This window comes from Triticum urartu, chromosome 1, assembly GCF_003073215.2.
Source record: "Triticum urartu cultivar G1812 chromosome 1, Tu2.1, whole genome shotgun sequence".
In the NCBI taxonomy this organism is placed as follows: Eukaryota; Viridiplantae; Streptophyta; class Magnoliopsida; order Poales; family Poaceae; genus Triticum; species Triticum urartu.
In genome coordinates this window covers 532,647,796-532,671,847 of record NC_053022.1, presented here as the reverse complement: position 1 = coordinate 532,671,847, position 24,052 = coordinate 532,647,796, and the positions used below count along the sequence as shown (strand labels likewise).

Sequence of the window (24,052 nt, the reverse complement as noted above, 5' to 3'; positions counted from 1 at the left end):
CAAGTTATCGTCGACGCCACCACGGCGCCCAACGGCACCTCCTCCATGCGCGCAAACAGCTGAGCACGTCGCGGTCGCCACTGATACACCTCAGCGCTATGCTGCCATGTACCACCGGCCAACACAGCTTGAAGTCCTTGAAAAATCTGTCGTGCGTAGCACCTGCCGACCAGGCATGACAAAGCGTAGCACCTGTCGGTCAGGCATGACTTGACATCTCCACCGAAGCTCCGTGCAAGACGAAGCCGCTCCACCTCCTGCCTCTGATTTCCAGCGCTGCTCCACAAACGATGCTCCCAAGAGAGAAACGACACCGCAGTGCCGCCATCGTCCGAACTGGAAAACCAGATCATAGGGTTTCCCCCGGAGCAGTACGAGTGGGTCAACAATAGTTACAGAACGATGCCTTCATGAAGGTAACGGCGCAGAACGCCGCCATCGTCCGCCATCGGTTCGGTTTTCACCGGCAACTATGTCTCCCCGACTCGTAGCCGGGACTAGATTACAGATCTCGAGATCCGATCATCCAGTCTCAGGTCGACCACCTCCGACGTAAGAGATGACCACCACCGCCATAATCCTCGTGATGCGATGCAGACCCGGAGTGCTTCAGCGAGCCGTCGCCGAATCCGATGAGATGCAGCAGTTTGAGGACGTAACGGCAGCCCGGGACGCGCCCCGGCCGCCGCTGCCGCCATCTCGTACTACTCCCGCCAGCTGCAGCCAAACCCCCCGTCGCGCCCCGGCCGCCGCCGCCCGCCATCCTCGTCGGGAGGGAGATCCAAATCAGGCCGCCGCCGCCTCAGATCTCAAGACGCCAGAGGAGGTCCACCGCCGCCGCGCCACGGGGCCTTCGCCCAACGACGTTGCCGGCGACGGCGGAGGGAGGCGGGTGCACGGGAAGTCAAGGAAAGATCGGGATGTGGCCGCCCGGCGGCGGCCGCACGGGGTCGGGAGGAGGGCGGATGTGTAGTACCAGAGCAGACACATGGGGCGCAGATGAAGCAAACGCAGGCGCCGTCGCCCCACGCCGTGGTTGCCCAGGAGGGAGTGGATGGCCCGGACGTGGCCGCCCGCTAGCCACGGACGGGGCCCTAGACACCATGATGACATGGCTTACCACCGTTGCCCCAGAGCGGAACGGACGACAAAGGGTCCACATGCGGGAGGCCCTGCTCCGTCGACGAAGCCCGCTCCGGACAGAACTACCGCGAACCCTCAATCCAAAAGCCACTACAGGGTAAAGACTAGGACACAGCAGCAGCACGCGCACGCGACACAACACGGACGACAGAGCCCACGGCATATATAGACAACAAAGAAGAAGCAGCCGCCGAGTGCTCTCCATCCCGCAGTTGATGCCGAGGCGGAGGGGCAAGAAGCAAGGCGCCTCCTCACGTCAGCTTTGTAGGCAGCACCTCTCCACGACGACGTCACGGGCGGCTCCGATGGCGCTGGTCGGCAAAGCAACGTCGGCGTCAAGCTAGTGGCGGCGGGGCGCCGTCGGCATGGAAGGTCGCGAGCCCGACGCGTCAGCCGACAGGACGTGCTCGAGGTCAAGATCGCCGGCGCATGGGACCATGACGATGGCAAGGGCATCGTCGAAAACGGCGGTGGAAAGGTATGCCGCCTCAGCCTGCGAGAAGGAGACGTGGTCATTTGTGAGCAGAGACGGGGGCTCCGTCGACTGCTGACTTCCTGGGTCACGAACCGGTGGGGAGGTGGAGATGGATGTAGCTGCTGCGGAGGCATCGATGGGAAGAAGAGAATTTGTTGTTGCGACGGGCCGGGGTGTATACAAGGGAATATATACTCCACTATGCATGAATCGATCCTTGTCCGCATCTAGATCTCAATCTTTGAGTCACGTATTGGTGTATCACATGCCAATGCCATGCACAAAGCAGACGCGTGGCCGGCCGACCGGCGGAGCTCAACTCGCGTACGTGCAACCCGACCCGATAAAAGCTAGCAGAAGCTGACGTTAGATAAAGCATGCATGTCATGGAATACAACAAAAAGTGATTAGGAAAAAGAGCACCGCGTGCGTACGTGCGCTCTCCGAAATAAGAAAAGGACATGATGATGTCATTGGAAGTTATGCATGCGTGGCCCTGGAATAATATCCAGTGTGCAACCAGCTTGAAAAAAAGTGAATGCCTTGTGTTTATAGGAGTATAATAAACCAGTCATGACAAGGCAAAGGAAGAAAAGGGCAAAAAGGCGAAATCTAAACAGGAAAAAAAAAGGAAAACAAGAAAGCAGTCGCGCCTTACCGGGCTGGCCCATCAGCATACAACAACAACAATCGTGATAAACTCTCTACTGGAATTCCCTATTCGCCGCTTACTGCGGCAAGTAGTCGCCGCTTCGCACAGGGCGCAGCTCACCCTGGGCCGGCCCATTTGAGTGGTTTCGCCTCGCGAGATGAACCGCAAAAAAACAATGGCGCTAGGGATCAACAACAATCGTGATAAACTCTCTACTGGAATTCCCTATTCGCCGCTTACTGCGGCAAGTAGTCGCCGCTTCGCACAGGGCGCAGCTCACCCCTGGGCCGGCCCATTTGAGTGGTTTCGCCTCGCGAGATGAACCGCAAAAAAACAATGGCGCTAGGGATCGAACCTACCACCTCCAGTAGCGATACACACTCGCTAGCCACCGCGACCGGCTCATGGATCTGTAAGAGAGCAATGCTAAACTTAAAGAAACTAAGAGCGACGAAAAACCCATATGTTCCTTGTACTATTTTTTCTTCAGTCTTATTCTGTTCTTTCTTGTTTTCTTGTTTTCTTTGTTTTTCTTTTTCAATATTTTTTACTTTTTCTTTGTAAGCTTTTCGAAAAGTTCAAATATGGTTCAGAATTTTCGAAAATGTTCTTTTTGTCAAAAATTGTTCATATTTCTGAAATAGTGTTCACATTACAAAATTTTGTTCAGAATTTCGAAATTTTTCATGCTTTCTTTGTTTGTTTGTTCTGATTTTCAAAATTTTGTTCACATTTGAAATCTTTTTTAAATTAATTCAAAAAATGTTCGAGTTTCAAATCTTGTTCGCATTTTCAAAAAATGTTCACAATTCGAAATAATGTTCGCATTGCCAAATTTTGTTCAGAGTTACAAAAAATGTTCCCTTTCTCAAAAATTGTTCACAGATCCAAAAATATGTTCGCTTTTTTCAAATTTTGTTCCAAGCTTCAAAAAAATGTTTGAGTTTCAAATCTTGTTCGCATTTTCAAAAAATGTTCACAATTCGAAATAATGTTCGCATTGCCAAATTTTGTTCAGAGTTACAAAAAATGTTCCCTTTCTCAAAAATTGTTCACAGATCCAAAAATATGTTCGCTTCTTCAAATTTTGATCCAAGCTTCAAAAAAATGTTCGAGTTTCAAATCTTGTTCGCATTTTCAAAAAATGTAACAATTCAAAATAATGTTCGCATTGCCAAATTTTGTTCAGAGTTACAAAAAATGTTCCCTTTCTCAAAAATTGTTCACAGATCCAAAAATATGTTCGCTTTCTTCAAATTTTGTTCCAAGTTTCAAAAAATGTTCGCCTTTTCTATTTTTCGTTTAAAATTTTATGAAATGTTCTTGTTTTGCAAAATTTGTTCAACATTAAAAAAAACTTTGCTGCTTTTCAAAAAAAATCAAAGCTCAAAAAATGTTCAACATTTAAAAAAATTATTCGCTATTTTTGGAATTGTCTGCGTTCAAAAAAAGATACAAGTTTTGAAAACGAACTGCGTTTTTCCTGCAAAAAAAGAATGAACTGCATTCGAACTTCTATAAAAGTTTAGATCTGTCGTGGATTATGTTCTTATAGTATTTGCTGCTTAGTGTTGGCAAAGAACGTTTAGTGGTGCAGTGGCTACCGCACGCGGGTATTAAACGGGAGGTCTCGAGTTCGATTCTCCAGTCGCCCTCACATTTTTGTGTTGTATTTTACGTCAGTAGCTGCTCCTTCGTGGGCCGGCCCAAATGAAGCACCCCCTGTGCGAAGCCCCTCCAGTCTACCGCAGAATGCGGGCAGATAGGAGGTCCTTCTCTACTACCTCCTCCCCCACGAAAGATGAGGAGTTTGGGCCGGGCCTGGCGGATTGTGATGATAATATAATAAATACGGCGCCGGCCGTGGCCTCCTTCATCCTCCTGAGGGCCAAGAACCAACCCTAGCCGCACCAACGACCAACAAGCCAAGATCCATAGTCGCCGTTGACCGAAGATGGCGATGGCGGCTCTCCGATGCGCCGCCGGAAGGAGGCTCGCCGGTGGCGGCCGCCTTCTACCGCCGGCGCTCAGCCGGCTTCGCCCCGCCGCTCCCGGCTTGGGCCGCCCGAATCTCACGCTCACGCAGGTGCTAGTCCGATCTCGAAATCCCTAGTTATCCAGTCTTCTTTTCTTTTCTTATTAATCTTAATGATGATGAAAATAATTAGATACATGATGTGTGCCAAACTAACTAGGCCTTGTCATCGCACGGGAAAGAAGAAGCCGGGAGGGAGGTCCTGGAGCAGATCCAGGAGAAGAAGGAGAGGCTCTACGACCTCATCCTGCGCCACGGCTATAAGCGCAACGACGGCTCCATGTGCTACTCAAACGTTCAGCTCATGCACCATCTCTCGGCGCACATCAAACCTAGGCCCCAAAGCATCGCCTGGTACAGTACATATTTTCTTTGCCCTTTTTTCTTTCTTTATTTATTAGTTATTCATGCCATCTGTTGTTTTTCATCTTTTATTTATATGACTACTATGAATAAATGTTTGTTGCATCTCACCTGGACGATATATAGGCGTTACCTTCGGAAAGTTCATAGCCTCTATATTCTCTGGATGTGCTTAAGCCCTGGCATAAGCGCCTACGCAATCTGGAACATATATAAAGCGGGGGGAAACAACTTGGGTGCTGTTCAACAGGGAGGACAAGAATTGAGTAACAAGAATTGCATCGGTTAGGGGGAAGAAGTGGTTGTCTGCTGAAGCTTGTCACTCAAGACTGTCAATGGACTAATGGAGAATCGGTTGATAGTGATGTCTTTGAGAATTGCCGGTCGCCTCAGGTTGCCAAAGTCTTGTGGAGAATTGGTCACTCGCCTCCCTTTCTGTTTCCTTGACTATCCTCTGACGTTGTGTAATGATGCTTAACTGATATCTATATATATTTTGTGAGATTTGCATGTCCATATGGTTGTGGTGGTCTCTGCATTATTATTTTTATTATTTACCACTCTACATTGATAAATATTTATATATGATATACATTATATCAGTAGTATGTAAATAAAATATATTTTTTTAGAAAAACAAACAAACTTCTTATTTTCACTTGCATTGAGCCAACTTAAGGTCTCAATGTACATTTGAGCTGATGTCATTACTTTAACCCTGTCAAAGTAATCCGTACAAATAAAAATTTACCACTCTACAATTTGTGTGTAAAAGACCACTTTGGTTGGAGAAGCTACTTGGTCTATATCTGTAATATGGAAGTTGGACAATGAACATTAGAGCTGATATCATTACTTCAACCCTGTGCAAGTAATCCATACAAATGAAAAATTTACCAATCTACAATTTGTAAGGTTGCTTTTACCAATGTAAAAGATCACCTTGGTTGGATATATATAACATGGAAGTTCGACAATGTCTTTGCTTGTTTGTTCGACGGCGAGGGCACCGGCTGGGCCATGAAGAGTATCACCTCCAGGACGATATGACTCCTTTTCGCATCAGCAAGCGATTTATTAGCTCGCCCCCATGACAACAGATGGTTGATCTGATCAATGTATTGGGTGCTTATTCGTTTTTTGAATTTTGGTGACTTTATTTAACCAATAATCATGCTTTTTACAATAATTGGAATCAGGAACTGAGGCGGCTGATCCATCCACACCTCCTCTGTCCTTTGATAAGAAATCTGAAACTACAGCTGATCTTTAGTTGTTACTTTTGAGATGTGGTTGATGTGAGATTAAAGTAAAGAAAACTAAGCAAAAGCTTAGATATATGCTTATCACCAAGAAAAGTTGCGTTTCTCCTTGATCAGAAATACAGGAAAGATTGATGCTAGGTGTGAGTAGGTGCAGGTCTGCAATTGATCTGAAACCTAATTTTCTGCCCCGGCCCAACGGCTGGATCAAGACGCACATCATGATGCTGTCATCTAAGTGATTGAAATTTCTATAAACTGATTGGGCTAGAGTAGGGGTTTCCAACACCACCAATTCCACAGCTATCACGACTCCTTTCTTTTGGTACTCCACATTGTTCGTGATTGCTACTTTGAGACCCATGATTAAATGCTTGTCACCTCCAAGCAAGCACATCGCTAGTGTAGCTCTATCACAATGAGGGTGAAAATATGTGTTTCGGGAAAGAACAATTTCCTAACAAAACATGATTGTCAGCCAACTGGCAAGGACAGGCGCAAAGGCGCTGTAATCGGCTACGAGAAGTCGTTCGGCTTCAATATTGCTTGTGCGCCCAACGACGAGTGCACCAACATCTTTTTGCACGTTTGTTCTTCTATATTTTTGCAGCTTATGAGATGTGAGATTCTATTGTAGTCTTGATGCTCGATCATTCCTATTCGTTAGCCTGTGTCACTCCACTGAACACCATGGCGTCCTGTGGATCCAGATTAAATTGTTGTAACCTAGTGTCAAGTGTCAACAAATGAAGAAGGGAAGAGGGATACTAAGGACTCTGTGAGGAACCTCGTTACTGCAGCAGAGGAGGGGTTTGCTGAAGTTTTTTTTTTTGAGCCAACAAGACTTAACTGACGAAGAGTGGTTTGCTGAAGTGTACTCAAAGTTTTCTCATCTGTTCCCTCGGGTACGCAAAGGTTGCTCCGTGTTGACTGAAAGGGGAATGGGGCGGGGCGGTGAAACCTTCCCCTCCACCCAATCAGCTTCAATCCCAATCCCAACCCAATCCTATCCAAGTAATAAAAAATCATCATTGTTTGTATAGCTAGATTTATATTCTTCGGATGCAAAGGTCCTTTGAGCAGCAAAGACATCTCAACGTGACATACCAGCCGGTAGCAGCCACAACGGTACTTTCCGCTGCTCCACAGCAACAGGATGTGCACCCTTTTTTTTTCCATGCATAAGCCTCAACCACCCCGGCTGGATGCAAATTTGGCCTGTTTGGTTAACTATGTTCACTATTTGGCCCACATCACACAAAGTTTAAAGCACCTTTCAGCCAAGCTCTCTTGGAACGACCGAATCGGTCGTTTTCTCCCAGCCAGGCTTGCGGCGTGCAGAGGGGAAACATGCCACCGAGCTGATGCGAGGAGGGGATGGCGCGCGTCCACAAAAAAAGCAGCGCGAGAAATTGGATCACCTCCCGCCGAATCGGATGTCCTTGTTGGGAATTTTGCACATTTGGCAAAATCTATCAAATGTCATTTCATATGGGATATCGTAGAGATGGAATGTTATGGTGGGCATCTCTCCTAGGATAAAAGTGGAAATTTGTGCACTAAAGTATTGGTAAGGAGAAGATACTGATCACACTTATCTTCAAGGAATGGAGTGAGCCCGGTATTACTTGCCCAATAATAGAAATCCTCTTGAATCACTGCATCTCTCAAGAATGTATCACTTGGCCATTCGAACAGCCGAGCGAGGTTGTATTTGGACATCTCCTTCGGAGTTTCTTCGGAACTCCAGCTCGAGGATCCTCTCAACATCCTCCTATACCAACAAAATAATCAAAGAGTATATACTGCCATTTGTTTAAGAATTATATACTACATTTTTTGGAAGAGCGTGCTGCAGTTTCTTTCTTCAGAAGTGTACACCAAAAATAAAGTATATGTAGTGCATCAACAGGAGTATACATATATGCATTCATCCATTCTGAGAACAATTACAATTAGTATATCCATCTGAAATAAAAGGTAAGTTCATGAAAAAAATAAGTCCATATGCATCAGAAGGAGCACATATACATCATCAATTTTTTGCAGGGAACATATACATCATCATCAATAAGAAACATGACTCGATTATATGGGTGCAAAGGAAGCTCGCAACTGTTTCTCATGTGTACGTACTACTCCCTCCGTTCCTAAATATTTGTCCTTTTAAACATTTCAAATGGACTACAACATACGGATGTATGTTGACATATTTTAAAGTGTAGATTCACTCATTTTTCTTCGTATATAGTCACTTGTTGAAATCTCTAGAAAGTGTTGATAGTCAAATTTGGCAGATTAAAAATATGGATCATGATGCTAACGTGCTGAGCTGAAGATTGTTTTTTAACTGAAGATATGCACACGCTGATGGAGTTGGGGAGGTAGAGTACAGGAAGTTGAAGATTTAGACTTCAGTTTTGTTCACGTACAACCACCATCAGGTATAAGATGAAGACGGGGCTACGGTTGAGATATGCTTGATTATTTTGGAGCACAGAGAGGAGCGGACGTCGCTGGTTATACTATTTTTATTATCAAGGAAACCAGGTTCCTGTTTAGATTTTGAATGTACAGATAAGGACCAAATCTTGTAAAACAGAGTTGTAACCAGATCGGTCTCCTGATCGATCAAGGATCAAAGTCCAGATCGCCCTATATATACGTAGGGTCAGAGGCCGGTAGAGGGACACCCAACATCGACAAAAACATATTTACTTTATTTCCACGCACAGCTTTCCTTTCGTTCGTTTTTCCCCATCGACTTCTCTGCTCTTGCCTGCAAGTTCAGAGATCGCCGTGGCAGTAGGCCAACCCTACGCCGCTGCACCCGGAAAACGGGACCTAGACGTCGCTTAGGTTCCGTTTGCCGTTGATCCGTTGAAAATCCAACCAGAAGAATCAAGTTTTCTTTGAGATCAGCAAGAAGAAGGCCGTTCTGTTCCTCATACAGAAAAAGACAGCAAAAGAAAAGACCGGCTAGATTGTTGATCTGTTCAGGAATTGAGTGTGTTGCCGTGCATACAATTTTGCCATCAACAGAAAGACAAATATTTAGGAACGGAGGAAGTAGCAAATTAATGGCATGCACACAATATATTATAGGGCATGGGTCAAACAGGCACCATCGCTAGCTAGGAGATCCATGGTGATTATGTGTTCTTCAATCTGACGTCATATTTCCACGGCCTGTGCGGTGTGCCAGCCTTGGAGAGAGCAGACCCGAGGGAAGGCTGCGACACTGCAGCTGCAGATGAGATCAGGCAAGTCAGATCACTCGTCGCGCATGCATGAAACTTCACCATGGCCGCTCCGCCGCACATGGCCGGCGGCGTCGTCGTCGTAATAAGTACATCCAAAGACATACACCCTGCATGTACAAATTAGATCGAATGGCATTAATTCATTGAAGTGCACCTAAATACAATCGGATGGCATCCCTAATTGTTTACCACAATTTAGAATTAAATTCATACAAACCATGAAAAGAAGAAAAATCCCCAATCTGAATTTTGGACTATTTGCATGTGGCATATGGGCATAGAAGGCATCTTCATGTTCGATTGACCCTACAAAAATTACACGATAAAGAGTTGCCAACCTGTACGAGGAGATACAACCCTGTCGTGCCACCATACCAGATCCGTGGTGGTTCTTGGCATAACCTGAAAGAAGGAATAAGAAGAAGATCAGTCGGAGTTAATGAAGCTCTATGAGAATTGTTGCCGTGCGGAATTTATGTATGTACTCCCTTCGTCCGGAATTACTTGTCATTAAAATAGATGTATCTAAAACTAAAATACATCTAGATACATCCATTTCAATGACAAGTATTTTCGGACGAAGGAAGTATATGGTAGTGAGACAAATCGACCAGGTACCTGGCATATGATTGGTGGACTTCAAAAGCAGCTACTTGCGGTTGGAGAACTTTGAGCAGGATTCAACATCAACAGAAAAAGAACAAGGCTCCGCTGAAGTGAGTGCACCTCCAATATTATTTCACCCATGGCCGCCGTGCCGAAAAACTACCTGGTCAGTCACGTCACCACAATTGGCCGGTGAGAAGATGGACCTCCCGACCGAACTGTTCTTGGCCGGCGCCGCTACCGCCCATCCATGTAAACATTCTATAGTATTGGTAAGAGGAGGAAGGGTTAAGGGTTTACCCGGTGTGAGATATCGCATTATTCGAGGAAACCCTAGATGCTGTCGCAGTAAAGAATCGTCAGGGCGTTCTAGTGCGTTGTAGATTCTTATACAAGACTTGTATCATTTGAAGATGCCATGTGAATCGCTAGAAACATGTGAAGTGTATGGCTAACCCAATAATGAAAGTTCCGTAAGGGGACTGAAGCAGGCTACCATGAGACAAAAGATCCTCTTTCTCAAGAGATTCAATTCAGAACTCTTATATGTCCAAGGTCAATATGGAAATTCTTTCAGATGTTTTTCCTTACTTTGTCTGTGTCAACAAACAATTCGTAATACCTCGACTTTTTCATAACATGTCCGAGTCAAATAGCAATGATTCGAATCACTTCTTTTTCCATTACACTATTTCGGATCCTAAGGGCTCGATCGTATGGATATGGAAAATACAGGATTTTCGATCCTATCGGGAAAAGGAGGAAAACAAATACTCAATTTAAAGTGAGTAAACAAAATTCCATACTCGATCTCATAGATCCCTATAGAATTCTGTGGAAAGTCATATTCAATGAAGGTCCTATATATGGCTTGGAGGGAGATCTTTTATCTTTCGAGATTCACCCTACAATATGGGGTCAAAAAGCCAAAAAAGTGATTTTAGCCCTTATAAAAAGAAAACAGATTCTTGAACCTTTTTCACGCTCATGTCACGTCGAGGTACTACCGAAAAAAGGACTGCAAAGTCCGATCCAATTTTTCATAATCGATTAGTTAACATGGTGGTTAACCGTATTATGAAAGATGGAAAAAAATCATTGGCTTATCAAATTCTCTATCAAGCCTGAAAAAGATTCAACAAAAGACAAAAACAAATCCACTATTGGTTTTACGTCAAGCAATACGTAGAGTAACTCCCAATATAAGAGTAAAAACAAGACATAATAAAAAAGGATCGACGCGGAAAGTTCCGATTGAAATAAGATCTAAACAAGCAAGAGCAATTTCCATTCGTTGGTTATTAGAAGCATCCCAAAAGCGTCCGGGTCAAAATATGACTTTCAAATTAAGTTTCGAATTAGTAGATGCTGCCAATGGGAGTGGGGGTGCCCTATGCAAAAAGGAAGCGACTCATAGAATGGCAGAGCCAAATAGAGCTCTTGCACATTTTTGTTAATCCATGAACATAATCTATGTATGTGGACACATGGATCCGTACATCTCGATCGGAAAAGAATCAATACAAGGAGAATCGGACGATATCTTTCTTGAAACAAACAAGAAGGAAAAGAAAGAGAAACATATTCTTAGTCCTTTTCAGGTATTTCAGGATGTTCTTGACCGCTGTCCAGTGATCCACTCCTAAATTACTTTGGTACCTCCCTGCTAAACTAATAGCAAGGCACACATCAGGTCTGGTATACAACATTGCATAATGATAGAACCTATGGCTGAAGCATAGGGAATCACTACTAGGGAAAACCTTATACACAGAATCTTAGCAGCAGCGCGGTCTAAAAACAGACGCTACTGCTAATTAGCAGCAACGAGCTTTAGAAAAGAGCGCTGCTAATGACTGAGTAGCAGTAGCGCTCTAGGTGAAAAGAGCGCTACTACTATAATTGTCACGGTGTTGCCTCCAGGCTAGATATAGTAGTAGCGCCCTTCCCATGGACGCGCTACTGCTAACAAACTTAGTAGCAGCGGTTTTGCTCAAAACTCGCTGCTGGTAAGTATGACCGCAACTAATTAAGTTTAGTCCCATACTGCTAAGCGAACAAGGTGTTTACCACCTTAAATATGTTGCTTCTCAACCTATCTCGAGCACTTGGTCTTCATTAAACTATATGTGTATGATTTGTGGTTGCAATATGAATCCTCGCCTGTACCTATACAGGTACAGTGAGGATTCATGTTGACTATTTAGATTATACACAAAAAGATCAATGATGACCAATGTATATTTTTGATGTTTTTACTAAACAAAAGAAATAACTGCTTCCATTAGCAGTAGCAGTTTTTTCCAAAACGCGCTGTAGATAAGTTAACTATAGCGCGTTTTCTGTACGTGCGCTACTGCTAGTTCGAGTTAACCACCCCCCGCATCAAAATTTCGCTAAGTCCTCCTTTCCCCCCACCGGCCTATTCCCCTACTCCCTGTCACCGCCGCCCGAGCCCAAGCGCGCCTGCGCCCTCACCGCCGCCGCCGCTGCCCGCTCTCAACCTCACCGCCGCCGCTCTCGACCACACTGTCGCCGCCCTCGACCTCACCGCCGCCGCCCTCGACCGAGCCCGCCGAGCCCGCCGCCCAGGACCGCCGCCCTCCCAATCCCGAGCCCGCCCTCACCGCCCCTCCGTCGCCGAGCACCTCCCCGCCACCGTCTCTCCCTCTGTAAGCCCCCCACCCCTCCCCAACCCCCTCTCTCTTTGCTTAGTTAGTAGATGATTTTAGTAGTAGTAGATGTTAATTTAGGGTTCATAGATAATGATTTTTAGAAGTAGTGGATATTAATTACTAGTAGTGATGGTAAACTAGTTGTATAATTAGCAGTAGTACATGTTAATTAGTAGTAGATGTAGTAGTTAGATGTTAATTAGTAGTAGTAGATGTGCTAGTTTCTTTCTATTTATAGTAAGTTTATATTTAGTAAGAACTAGTTGAATTAATAAAACTAGTTTAGTTTTAGTTGAACTAGTTAAGTTTTAGTTGAACTAGTATAGTAAGTAAATTAATAACTAGTTGAACTACTTCATTTTTAGAAAGAACTAGTTTTTTTTCTTTTTATACTAAGTTTATATTTAGTAAGAACTAGTTGAATTAATAGAACTAGTTGAACATGCCATATTTGGTGTTATTTTTTAGTTTAAGCAATTATTTCATGTTTTGGTTACACCTCCGAGTGGCCTATGTTTTGCCGGAGTGTTGATTAATTTCCGTTCCGGCAAATTTCAGGCGCTCGATATGTCCTTTTTTAGCAAAGGTCATGCCAGATTTTTCCGTGAATTCTGGCATGACTTGTGCTAGAATATGTGGGAAATATCAAGTGGCCTGGATTTTCTTTGAAAAATAATGATCTAATTTAGGTTTTTTAGTACATATATTTAATTATACAAGTTTAATATTTGAATTATGAACGTAGGAAATGTCGTACTTGGACGACGACAGTCTCCAGAGGGAGTGCAGCTGGTGCCACGACGATCGAGGTATGTGCGACAGGTTCGTTGAGCTGGACGAAGATTGGCGCTTCAGCATTAAGCTCGAGGAGACCTTCGATGTTGAAACGGTACGCAACAACGACAAGTGTTTTTTTTCGTAATTAAGCATGGCTTCAACTATGTCAACGTCTAATTTTCATCTTTTACAATTCGACTAGCTTATACCATGCCATGCAAGACGCTATGTCTTGGAGAAGATGGGTTTTGAAGATCATGAAAATTTTCAAACAAAGAAAATACACCTAAGGACCCATCATGATATCGATTTTGAAGTAAATCTGTATAATTCTCAGAGCGTAACCTATTTTGGTTGTCAAAATTGGGAAGCACTTTGCAAAATGTATGGTTTTTATGAGGGTATGATTGTCACCATGGATCTTGGTCATCCTGACATCGAGCAAGACAATATGGACATTTGGGTCTTTGTTGATACGCTTCCGATTCTACCGCAATGTGAGTTTCTCAAACATAGTTATTAACTAATTTATATTGTTTATTTCAAAATAGTTGACAGCTTATTTCCATTGACAGCTTATTTTGAATCTTCAAAGAATGTGCAGAAGATGGTAGACAAAACCCACTACACTGATGGCTCCGAATTAACTTATAAGGAGAAAAATCATCTGATTGCTTATTTTACTTTTTTTGAGAATTACAATACCTATTATCGAACTCCTCCAAATTATGATGAATACGTGCCATTAGTGCACGTGTTGAACCACGATAACTTCTATGGAGATACCCTGGTAAGATATTTTACTATTATGACATCCGTGCATCTTTTGCATACTTCTAAAACTAGTATATCATTGCTAACTACAAAGTTATTACTATGTTTTTCAACAGAAAACCCCGATGGATTGTGTGCCTCATCTGATGTATTACAATGGCCGCCTTGAAGTTCTGAACCTACAGCCAGGTCATCCTACGGATCTCACCTGTGCATATCGAATTTCTGAAACCGGTGAACACATGCTAATCAAAGAGTGGAAAAAATGTTTGGACATTCGTAAGGAGGTTCTTGGAAGCAACATTAAGCGAAAGGCAAGAATTGGAGACAGGATAATCTGCATTCTCCATAATGGAGAGCGAGGGGCTATCTTGTTTTTTGCTATTTTACCTTAGAGAATATAGTAGGTCCTAAGAGAATGTAGTAGGTCCTATGAGGTACAATATGTTTATTATGTGATACAATGTGTTAGAGTTGAAGATGTCAGGAGTACTTGTGATTACGACTAGTGACAAATGATATGATGATGATGATAAGTTGTTAATGATATGATGATGATGATATTTATTATATCATTGGGTGAAAGAACCGCGGATTAGTTTCAAGTGGATGTCCGTCCACTTGAAACTAGTCCACACGGTTCTTTCACCCCGTGATGTAATAACTCATTATGATGTAAAAACAATTTGTAAATTCCTGTTGTATGAAAATTTGTGTAAAGGTGTACGAATACAACATGAAATAAAAAAGAAATAAAATATGAAATAATAGTAGCAGCGCGGGCAGAGAGAAGCGCTACTACTAATTACCAGCAGCGCTCCTCCTGGAACTCGCTGCTACTAAGTCGATTTAGCCGTAGCGTGGGTGGAGGCACGCTACTGCTATTCGTTAGCTGTAGCGCCTTATCAGTAGCGCACCACCCCGCGCTATTGATAGGTCTAAAACCCGCGCTGCTGCTAGCCTTTTCCCTATACTTTCATTTTCTCTCTATCTTCTGCAGTGGTCGGGCATTGAGTCTGACTCAATTCACACCTTGTAACATAGGCAAGAACCCTTTCTTTGCTTGATCCATTTTGAACTTCTTCAAAACTTTATCAAGGTATGTGCTTTGTGAAAATCCAATTAAGCGTCTTGATCTATCTCTATAGATCTTGATGCCCAATATATAAGCAGCTTCACCGAGGTCTTTCATTGAAAAATTCTTATTTAAGTATCCTTTTATGATATTCAGAAATTCAGTATCATTTTTGATCAACAATATGTCATCCACATATAATATCAGAAATGCTACAGAGCTCACACTCACTTTCTTGTAAATACAGGCTTCTCCAAAAGTCTGTATAAAACCATATGCTTTGATCACACTATCAAAGCGTATATTCCAACTCCGAGATGCTTGCACCAGTCCATAAATGGATCGCTGGAGCTTGCACACTTTGTTAGCACCTTTTGGATCAACAAAACCTTCTGGTTGTATCATATACAACTCTTCTTTATGATATCCATTAAGGAATGCTGTTTTGACATCCATTTGCCAAATTTCATAATCATAAAATGCGGCAATTGCTAACATGATTCAGACAGACTTAAGCATCGCTACGGGTGAGAAGGTCTCATCGTAGTCAACTCCTTGAACTTGTCGAAAACCTTTTGCAACAAATCAAGCTTTGTAGACAGTAACATTACCATCAGCGTCAGTCTTCTTCTTGAAGATCCATTTATTCTCTATGGCTTGCCGATCATCGGGCAAGTCAACCAAAGTCCACACTTTGTTCTCATACATGGATCCCATCTCAGATTTCATGGCCTCAAGCCATTTTGCGGAATCTGGGCTCATCATCGCTTCCTCATAGTTCGTAGGTTCGTCATGGTCAAGTAACATGACCTCCATAACAGGATTACCGTACCACTCTGGTGCGGATCTTACTCTGGTTGACCTACGAGGTTCGGTAGTAACTTGATCAGAAGTTTCATGATCATCATTGCTAGCTTCCTCACTAATTGGTGTAGGAATCACTGGAACTGATTTCTGTGATGAACTACTTTCCAATAAGGGAGCAGGTACAATTACCTCATCAAGTTCTACTTTCCTCTCATTCACTTCTTTCGAAAGAAACTCCTTCTCTAGAAAGGATCCATTCTTAGCAACGAATATCTTGCCTTTGGATCTGTGATAGAAGGTGTACCCAACAGTCTCCTTTGGGTATCCTATAAAGACACATTTCTCCGATTTCGGTTCGAGCTTATCAGGTTGAAGCTTTTTCACATAAGCATCGTAGTCCCAAACTTTAAGAAACGACAACTTGGGTTTCTTGCCAAACCACAGTTCATATGGCGTCGTCTCAATGGATTTAGATGGTGCCCTATTTAACGTGAATGCAGTCGTCTCTAAAGCATAACCCCAAAACGATAGCAGTAAATCGGTAAGAGACATCTGATGTCTACTACGCAACCTTCTTCTTGTAGACGTTGTTGGGCCTCCAAGTACAGAGGTTTGTAGGACAGTAGCAAATTTCCCTCAAGTGGATGATCTAAGGTTTATCAATCCTTGGGAGGCGTAGGATGAAGATGGTCTCTCTCAAGCAACCCTGCAACCAAATAAAAAAGAGTCTCTTGTGTCTCCAACACACCCAATACAATGGTAAATTGTATAGGTGCACTAGTTCGGCGAAGAGATGATGATACAAGTGCAATATGGATGGTAGATATAGGTTTTTGGTAATCTGAAAATATAAAAACAGCAAGGTAACTAATGGTAAAAGTGAGTGTAAACGGTATTGCAATGCTAGGAGACAAGGCCTAGGGTTCATACTTTCACTAGTGCAAGTTCTCTCAACAATAATAACATAATTGGATCATAAAACTATCCCTCAACATGCAACAAAGAGTCACTCCAAAGTCACTAATAGCGGAGAACAAACGAAGAGATTATTGTAGGGTATGAAACCACCTTAAAGTTATTCTTTCGGATCGATCTATTCAAGAGCCCATAGTAAAATAACACAAAGCTATTCTTTCCGTTTGATCTATCCTAGAGTTCGTACTAGAATAACACCTTAAGACACAAATAAACCAAAACCCTAATGTCACCTAGATACTCCAATGTCACCTCGAGTATCTGTGGGTATGATTATATGATATGCATCACACAATCTCAGATTCATCTATTCAACCAACACATAGAACTTCAAAGAGTGCCCCAAATTTTCTACCGAAGAGTCAAGACGAAAACGTGTGCCAACCCCTATGCATAGATTCCCAAGGTCACGGATCCCGCAAGTTGATCACCAAAACATACATCAAGTGAATCAATAGAATAACCCATTGTCACCACGGTTATCCCACGCAAGACATACATCAAGTGTTCTCAAATCCTTAAAGACTCAATCTGATAAGATAACTTCAAAGGGAAAACTCAATCCATTACAAGAGAGTAGAGGGGGAGAAACATCATAAGATCCAACTATAATAGCAAAGCTCGCGATACATCAAGATCGTACCACCTCAAGAACACGAGAGAGAGAGAGAGGTCAAACACATAGCTACTGGTACATACCCTCAACCCCGAGGGTGAACTACTCCCTCCTCGTCATGGAGAGCGTCGGGATGATGGAGATGGCCACCGGTGAGGGTTCCCCCCTCCGGCAGGGTGCCAGAACAGGGTACCGATTGGTTTTTGGTGGCTACAGAGGCTTGCGGCGGCGGAACTCCCGATCTATTCTGCTCCCCGATGTTTTTAGGGTATATGGATATATATAGGTGAAAGAAGTCGGTCAGGGGAGCCACGAGGGGCCCACAAGGGTGGGGGGCGCACCCAGGGGATAGGGCGCGCCTCCTTGCCTCGTGGCTTCCTCGAAGCTTCCCTGACGTCTACTCAAAGTCTCCTGGATTGTTTCCGTTCCAAAAATAACTCTCCCGAAGGTCTCATTCCGTTTGGACTCTGTTTGATATTCCTTTTCTTTGAAACACTGAAATAGGCAAGAAAACAACAATTTGGGCTGGGCCTCCGGTTAATAGGTTAGTCCCAAAAATAATATAAAAGTGTTTAGTAAAGCCCATAAACATCCAAAACAGATGATATAATAGCATGAATACTTCATAAATTATAGATACTTTGGAGACGTATCAGCATCCCCAAGCTTAATTCCTGCTCGTCCTCGAGTAGGTAAATGATAAAAGAAATAATTTATGAAGTGTGAATGCTAGCAGGTGCACAAGTTTGATCAATGATAATTTCAATCACCTTTTCTAGCATCATCTTATGTCATAATAGTAGCTCATCTCATAAAACTTTTCATGATCAAGTAACAAACTATTCACATGTTAAAGTATAGATCATAAACTTTTTTGAAAACTACCAAACCGTGTTATTAGTCATCAAACAATTACAATTCATCTTATTTTCAGGAAGGGTCTATGTCAGAGCTTTGATTCAGCAAACTTCACATACTCAACTATCATTTAGTCTTTCAAAATTGCTAACACTCACATGATATTTATGGTTTCAAAGTTTTAATCAGACACAGAGAAAGATAGGGGCTTATAGATTCGCCTCCCAACCTTTTACCTCAAGGGTAATGTCAACAATAATAGTTCATGATGCCTTACATCCAATTGGATATATATATCAGGATCTTTCCAACACAATGTGCTTGCCAAAGGATAAAATGTAAAAAGGAAAGGTGAAGATCACCATGACTCTTGCATAAGGTATAAGACAAGAATAAAAGATAGGCCCTTCGCAGAGGGAAGCAGAGGTTGTCATGCGCTTTTATAGTTGGATGCACAAAATCTTAATGCAAAAGAACGTCACTTTATATTGCCACTTGTGATAGGGACCTTTATTATGCAGTCCGTCGCTTTTATTACTTCCACATCACAAGATCGTATAAAGCTTATTTTCTCCACACTAATAGATCATACATATTTAGAGAGCAATTTTTATTGCATGCACCGATGACAACTTACTTGAAGGATCTTACTCAATCCATAGGTAGGTATGGTGGACTCTCATGGCAATACTGGTTTAAGGGATGTTTGGAAGCACAAGTAGTATCTCTACTTGGTGCAAAGAATTTGGCTAGCATGAGGGGGAAAGGCAAGCTCATCATGTTGAATGATCCATGACAATATACTTTATTTTAGATATAAGAAAACATAACCCATTACATTGTCTTCCTTGTCCAACATCAACACTTTAACATGTCATATTTTAATGAGTGCTCACAATTACAAAAGATGTCCAAGATAGTATATTTATATGTGAAATCTCTCTTCCCTCAGTATTCTTTCATGAATTGTTCAAGTGACCAATACAATGTTTGCTAACCTTCAATAAATTTACCACCTCTACTTCTTATATGTGAAGTCATTACTCCCCATGGGATAAGCATATGAAACATATATAATTTCAGATTTATTATATTCAATTCATTCAACCATTTACTCATAGGATATATGTGAAGCACGTGAATGAATAACAAACTACTCCAAAAAGATATAAGTGAAGATCAATGAGTAGTTAAATAATTATTTAGCTATGTGAAGAATCTCCCATTTAATAATTTCAGATCTTGATATTTTATTCAAAAAACAAGCAAAAAAAATAAAATGACATTCTAAGAATAGCAAACATCATGTGAAGAAGCAAAAATTTAGGATCAACCGATACTAACCGATAGTTGTTGAAGAAGAAAGGTGGGATGCCAACCGGGGCATCCCCAAGCTTAGACGCTTCAGACTTCTTGAAATATTATCTGGGGATGCCTCGGGCATCCCCAAGCTTGAGCTTTTGTGTCTCCTTAATTCCTCTCATATCACGGTCTCCCTAAATCTCAAAAGCTTCATCCACACAAAACTCAACAAGGACTCGTGAGATAAGTTAGTATAACCAATGCAAAAACCTTATCATACTCTATGATACGTCTCCAACGTATCTATAATTTATGAAGTATTCATGCTATTATATTATCCATCTTAGATGTTTTATATGCATTTATACGATTTTTTATATGATTTTTGGGACTAACCTATTAACCTAGAGCCCAGTGCCAGTTTCTATTTTCTCCTTCTTTTTGAGTTTTGCAGAAAAGGAATACCAAACGGAGTCCAATTGACGTGCCAATTTTTGTTGGACCAAAAGAAGACCACGGAGCATCGGAGTTGGGCCAGAAGAGTCTCGAGCTGCCCACGAGGGTGGGGGGCGCGCCCACCCCCTGGGCGCGTGGGCCTGCCTCGTGGACAGCTCGGGCACCTCCTTGACGTGAGACCGACGCCAACAATTCCTATAAATATAGAAACCTCGGAAAATTAACCTAGATCAGGAGTTCCGCCGCCAGAAGCCTCTGTAGCCATGAGAAATCAATCTAGGCCCTCTCCGGCACCCTGCCGGAGGGGGCCACCATCGCCGGAGGCCATGGAGGAGTATCCCGGAGAGGCCATCATCGCCATGAAGGCCAAGGATCAGAGGGAGAACCTTTCCCCATCTAGGGGGTAGGCCATGGAGGAGGAAGCACAAGGGGGAGAACCTCTGAAAGCACAAGTGCTCCCTGGGTGGTTTTGGTAATTAATGTCAACATATCTCTTGTTGGACTAACACTTTTACCTAGTATGTTTCAGATAAGTTCAACAATGGAGTGGCATGGACTAGAGGATGTGGAACCCCTTCAAGATGCTAAGGACAAAGGATTGGCTCAAGCTTCAAGATCAAGACCCTACATTTTCTATTTTAGTGATCCAAGATCACATTGAGTCTATAGGAAAAGCCAGTACTATCAAGGAGGGATGAGGTGTTGCTTAATGAGCCTCTTGCTTCATGTGCTTAGTGATATGCTCCAAAATCCTCAACTACCTTCCCACATCCACATATCACCTAAACCAAAAGTCAAACTCGGCCCCACCGATTCTTTCTATCCGGGGCCACCGAGTTTCACATGTCATAGCCACTGCCACAAACCCTAGCAAATCGGTCTCACCGATAGGGATCTCGGTCTCACCGAGATGGGATTGTAATCTCTCTGTGTATGTCCATTACCAAAATCGGTCTCACCGAGTTTGAGCAATCGGTACTACTGAGATTACAATGCAAATCCTCTGGTTAGCTTATTACCAAAATCGGTCTCACCGAGTTTGTGTAATCGGTCTCACCGAGTTTGCCTGACCAACTCTCTGGTTAGCTTATTACCAAAATCGGTCTCACCGAGTTTGTGTAATCGGTCACACCGAGATTACGTTATGCCCTAACCCTAACCAGATCGGTCCTACCGAGTTGCATCTTAGTCCCACCGGAAATCCTAACGGTCACTAGGTTTGCTGAATCGGTCCGACCGAGTTTAACCATTCGGTCCCACCGAGTTTGGCAGATTGTGTGTAACGGTTAGATTTTGTCTGGAGGCTATATATACCCCTCCACCCACTCTTCATTCGTGGAGAGAGCCGTCAGAACATACGTACACTTCCAATACACATTTTCTGAGAGAGAACCACCTACACTTGTGTTGAGCTCAAGATATTCCATTCCAACCATATGAATCTTGATCTCTAGCCTTCCCCAAGTTGCTTTCCACTCAAATCTTCTTTCCACCAAATCCAAATCCCGTGAGAGAGAGTTGAGTGTTGGGGAGACTATCATTTGAAGCACAAGAGCAAGGAGTTCATCATCAACACACCATTTGTTACTTCTTGGAGAGTGGTGTCTCCTAGATTGGCTAGGTGTCACTTGGGAGCCTCCGACAAGATTGTGGAGTTGAACCAAGGAGTTTGTAAAGGCAAGGAGATCGCCTACTTCCTGAAGATCTACCGCTAGTGAGGCAAGTCCTTCGTGGGCGACGGCCGTGATGGAATAGACAAGGTTGCTTCTTCGTGGACCCTTCATGGGTGGAGCCCTCCATGGACTCGCGCAACCATTACCCTCCGTGGGTTGAAGTCTCCATCAACGTGGATGTACGATAGCACCACCTATCGGAACCACGACAAAAACATCCGTGTCTCCAATTGCGTTTGAATACTCAAAACCCTTCCCTTTACATTCTTGCAAGTTGCATGCTTTACTGTCTGCTGCTCATATACTCATTGCATGCTTGCTTGATATGTATTGTGTTTGTTAAACCTGTGCTTAAACTCCACCTAAACTTAAGAATATTAAAAACTGCAACTTTTGGCACTTAGTGTCTAATCACCCCCCTCTAGAAACCTCTTCTCGATCCTTTCAATTGGTATCAGAGCTTTGGTCTCCATTGCCTTGGTTTAAACACCTTTGGAGGAAGATGGATGTGTCTACTTTGGGAAGTCTTAGACATAGAGTGCCTATTCTTGATGGAGAATATTTTCATGAGTGGAAAAATGAAATGCTTGAGATTTTCAATGAATATCATTTGAACAAGTATATTACTTGCCCTTGTGCACCTCATATTGATCCCTTGCATCCCACATCCGAAGAAGATCTTGACATGATTCGCAGTCTTAGAACCATCAATCTTATCATAAGAGGATTGCCCAAAAATTTGATTGCTAGTTTGCCTACTCTTGATTGTGCCTATACTATATGGAAATTTCTTGAGGAACGATTTCCCGATTATTCCTTAAAAAATGTAGACGAAATTCTCCATAAGTCTATTGCTTTGAGTAAGATGAACTCTAGTGATCCTAGTTTTGGTGATTGTCTATTTGAGCTTACCAATCTCATGCGTGCTAAAGGAAATGTTGGAATCATTAGCGATATCATATCCGAAGCTATTAGAATTCATAAAGGTAACCATTGTGATGATCATTTATCTAATGAATTACCCTCTCTAGGAATTGATCAATCACAAGAAGATGTTGAACATGGATACTATGATGAAGATGATGGTAGTGACTATGATCTTGATGATGCAATGAGGCATTTTGGTCTTATGGCAAATCTTCGTGGCTACATGGATGGAGGAAAGGAATGGGTCCTTGATAGTGGATGTACTGATCATATGACCGGAGATGAAGAGATGTTCCTTGAGCTTGCTGAAAACGACGGCCCTCGAAAATATGTCACTTTTGGTGATAATTCCAAGGGTAAGGTGGTTGGCCTTGGTAAGGTGGCCATCTCACATGATAGCTCCATACAAAATGTCATGCTTGTTGATTCCCTTGGATACAATTTACTTTCAGTTTCCAGACTTGCTGATTTTGGTTTCAATGTCCTATTCACTGAAGTAGATTGCCAAGTGTTTCGTAGAGACAATCATAAAATGGTCTTTACCGGTATACGTAGAGGAGATCTTTACATTGTTGATTTCACTAAAAAGGCTCAACCTAAAACTTGCTTAATTGCTAAATCTTCTAAAGGCTGGTTGTGGCATAGAAGACTAGGTCATGTTGGAATGTGAAATCTTGATAAGCTTATTAAAGGTGATCATATCCTTGGAATAAAAGGTGTCATATTTGACAAGGATAGACTTTGTAGTGCTTGTCAAGCAGGAAAACAAGTTGGAGGAAGTCACTGCGCGAAGAACATCATGACCACAAGAAGACCACTCGAGCTACTTCACATGGATCTCTTTGGTCCAAATGCCTACAAGAGTCTCGGTGGTAACTCATTTGGTCTAGTCATAGTTGATGATTTTTCAAGATTTATGTGGGTGTTCTTTCTTGATGACAAGTCGCAGGTTCAAAAGATCTTCAAAAATTTCGTTACGAAGGCCCAAAATTAGTTTGACGTGAAGATCAAGAAGATTCGGAGCGATAATGGAACGGAGTTCAAGAACGCAAATGTGGACACCTTTCTTGATGAAGAAGGGATTTCACATGAGTTCTTGGCTACGTACACACCTCAACAAAATGGATTTGTTGAGAGGAAGAACCGGACTCTTATCGAGATGGTAAGAACGATGCTTGATGAGTACAAAATGCCAAAGCACTTTTGGGCGGAAGCGTTGAGACAGCTTGTCATGCAACAAATCGCTTGTATCTTCACAAGCTACTCGGCAAGACGGCATACGAGCTCCTCACCGGTAACAAACCCCAAGTTGGATACTTTTGAGTATTTGGCTCAAAG

At 42.9% G+C, this 24,052-nt stretch overlaps 1 protein-coding gene and 1 pseudogene across 1 annotated transcript; both read left to right on the top strand.

Annotated features, from left to right (window-relative positions):
- The first annotated feature begins 4,117 nt into the window (after nt 1-4,117).
- On the top strand, nt 4,118-5,184 carry LOC125526689. Its single transcript, XM_048691335.1, has 3 exons — nt 4,118-4,356; nt 4,466-4,659; nt 4,795-5,184. Exons 1-3 carry the CDS (start codon nt 4,225-4,227, stop codon nt 4,955-4,957), a joined length of 489 nt encoding a protein of 162 aa, XP_048547292.1. The 5' UTR covers nt 4,118-4,224; the 3' UTR covers nt 4,958-5,184.
- Nucleotides 5,185-10,786: 5,602 nt separating this feature from the next.
- LOC125533063 lies at nt 10,787-11,256 on the top strand (annotated as a pseudogene).
- The last annotated feature ends 12,796 nt before the right edge of the window (nt 11,257-24,052 follow it).

Bases quoted from the DNA above. Each gene is read 5' to 3' on its own strand.
- LOC125526689 (XM_048691335.1), top strand. From the start codon at position 4,225: ATGGCGATGGCGGCTCTCCGATGCGCCGCCGGAAGGAGGCTCGCCGGT. The intron at 4,357-4,465 runs GTGCTAGTCCGA...CAAACTAACTAG, and splicing joins CGAATCTCACGCTCACGCAG to GCCTTGTCATCGCACGGGAA. The intron at 4,660-4,794 runs GTACAGTACATA...GACGATATATAG, and splicing joins AGGCCCCAAAGCATCGCCTG to GCGTTACCTTCGGAAAGTTC.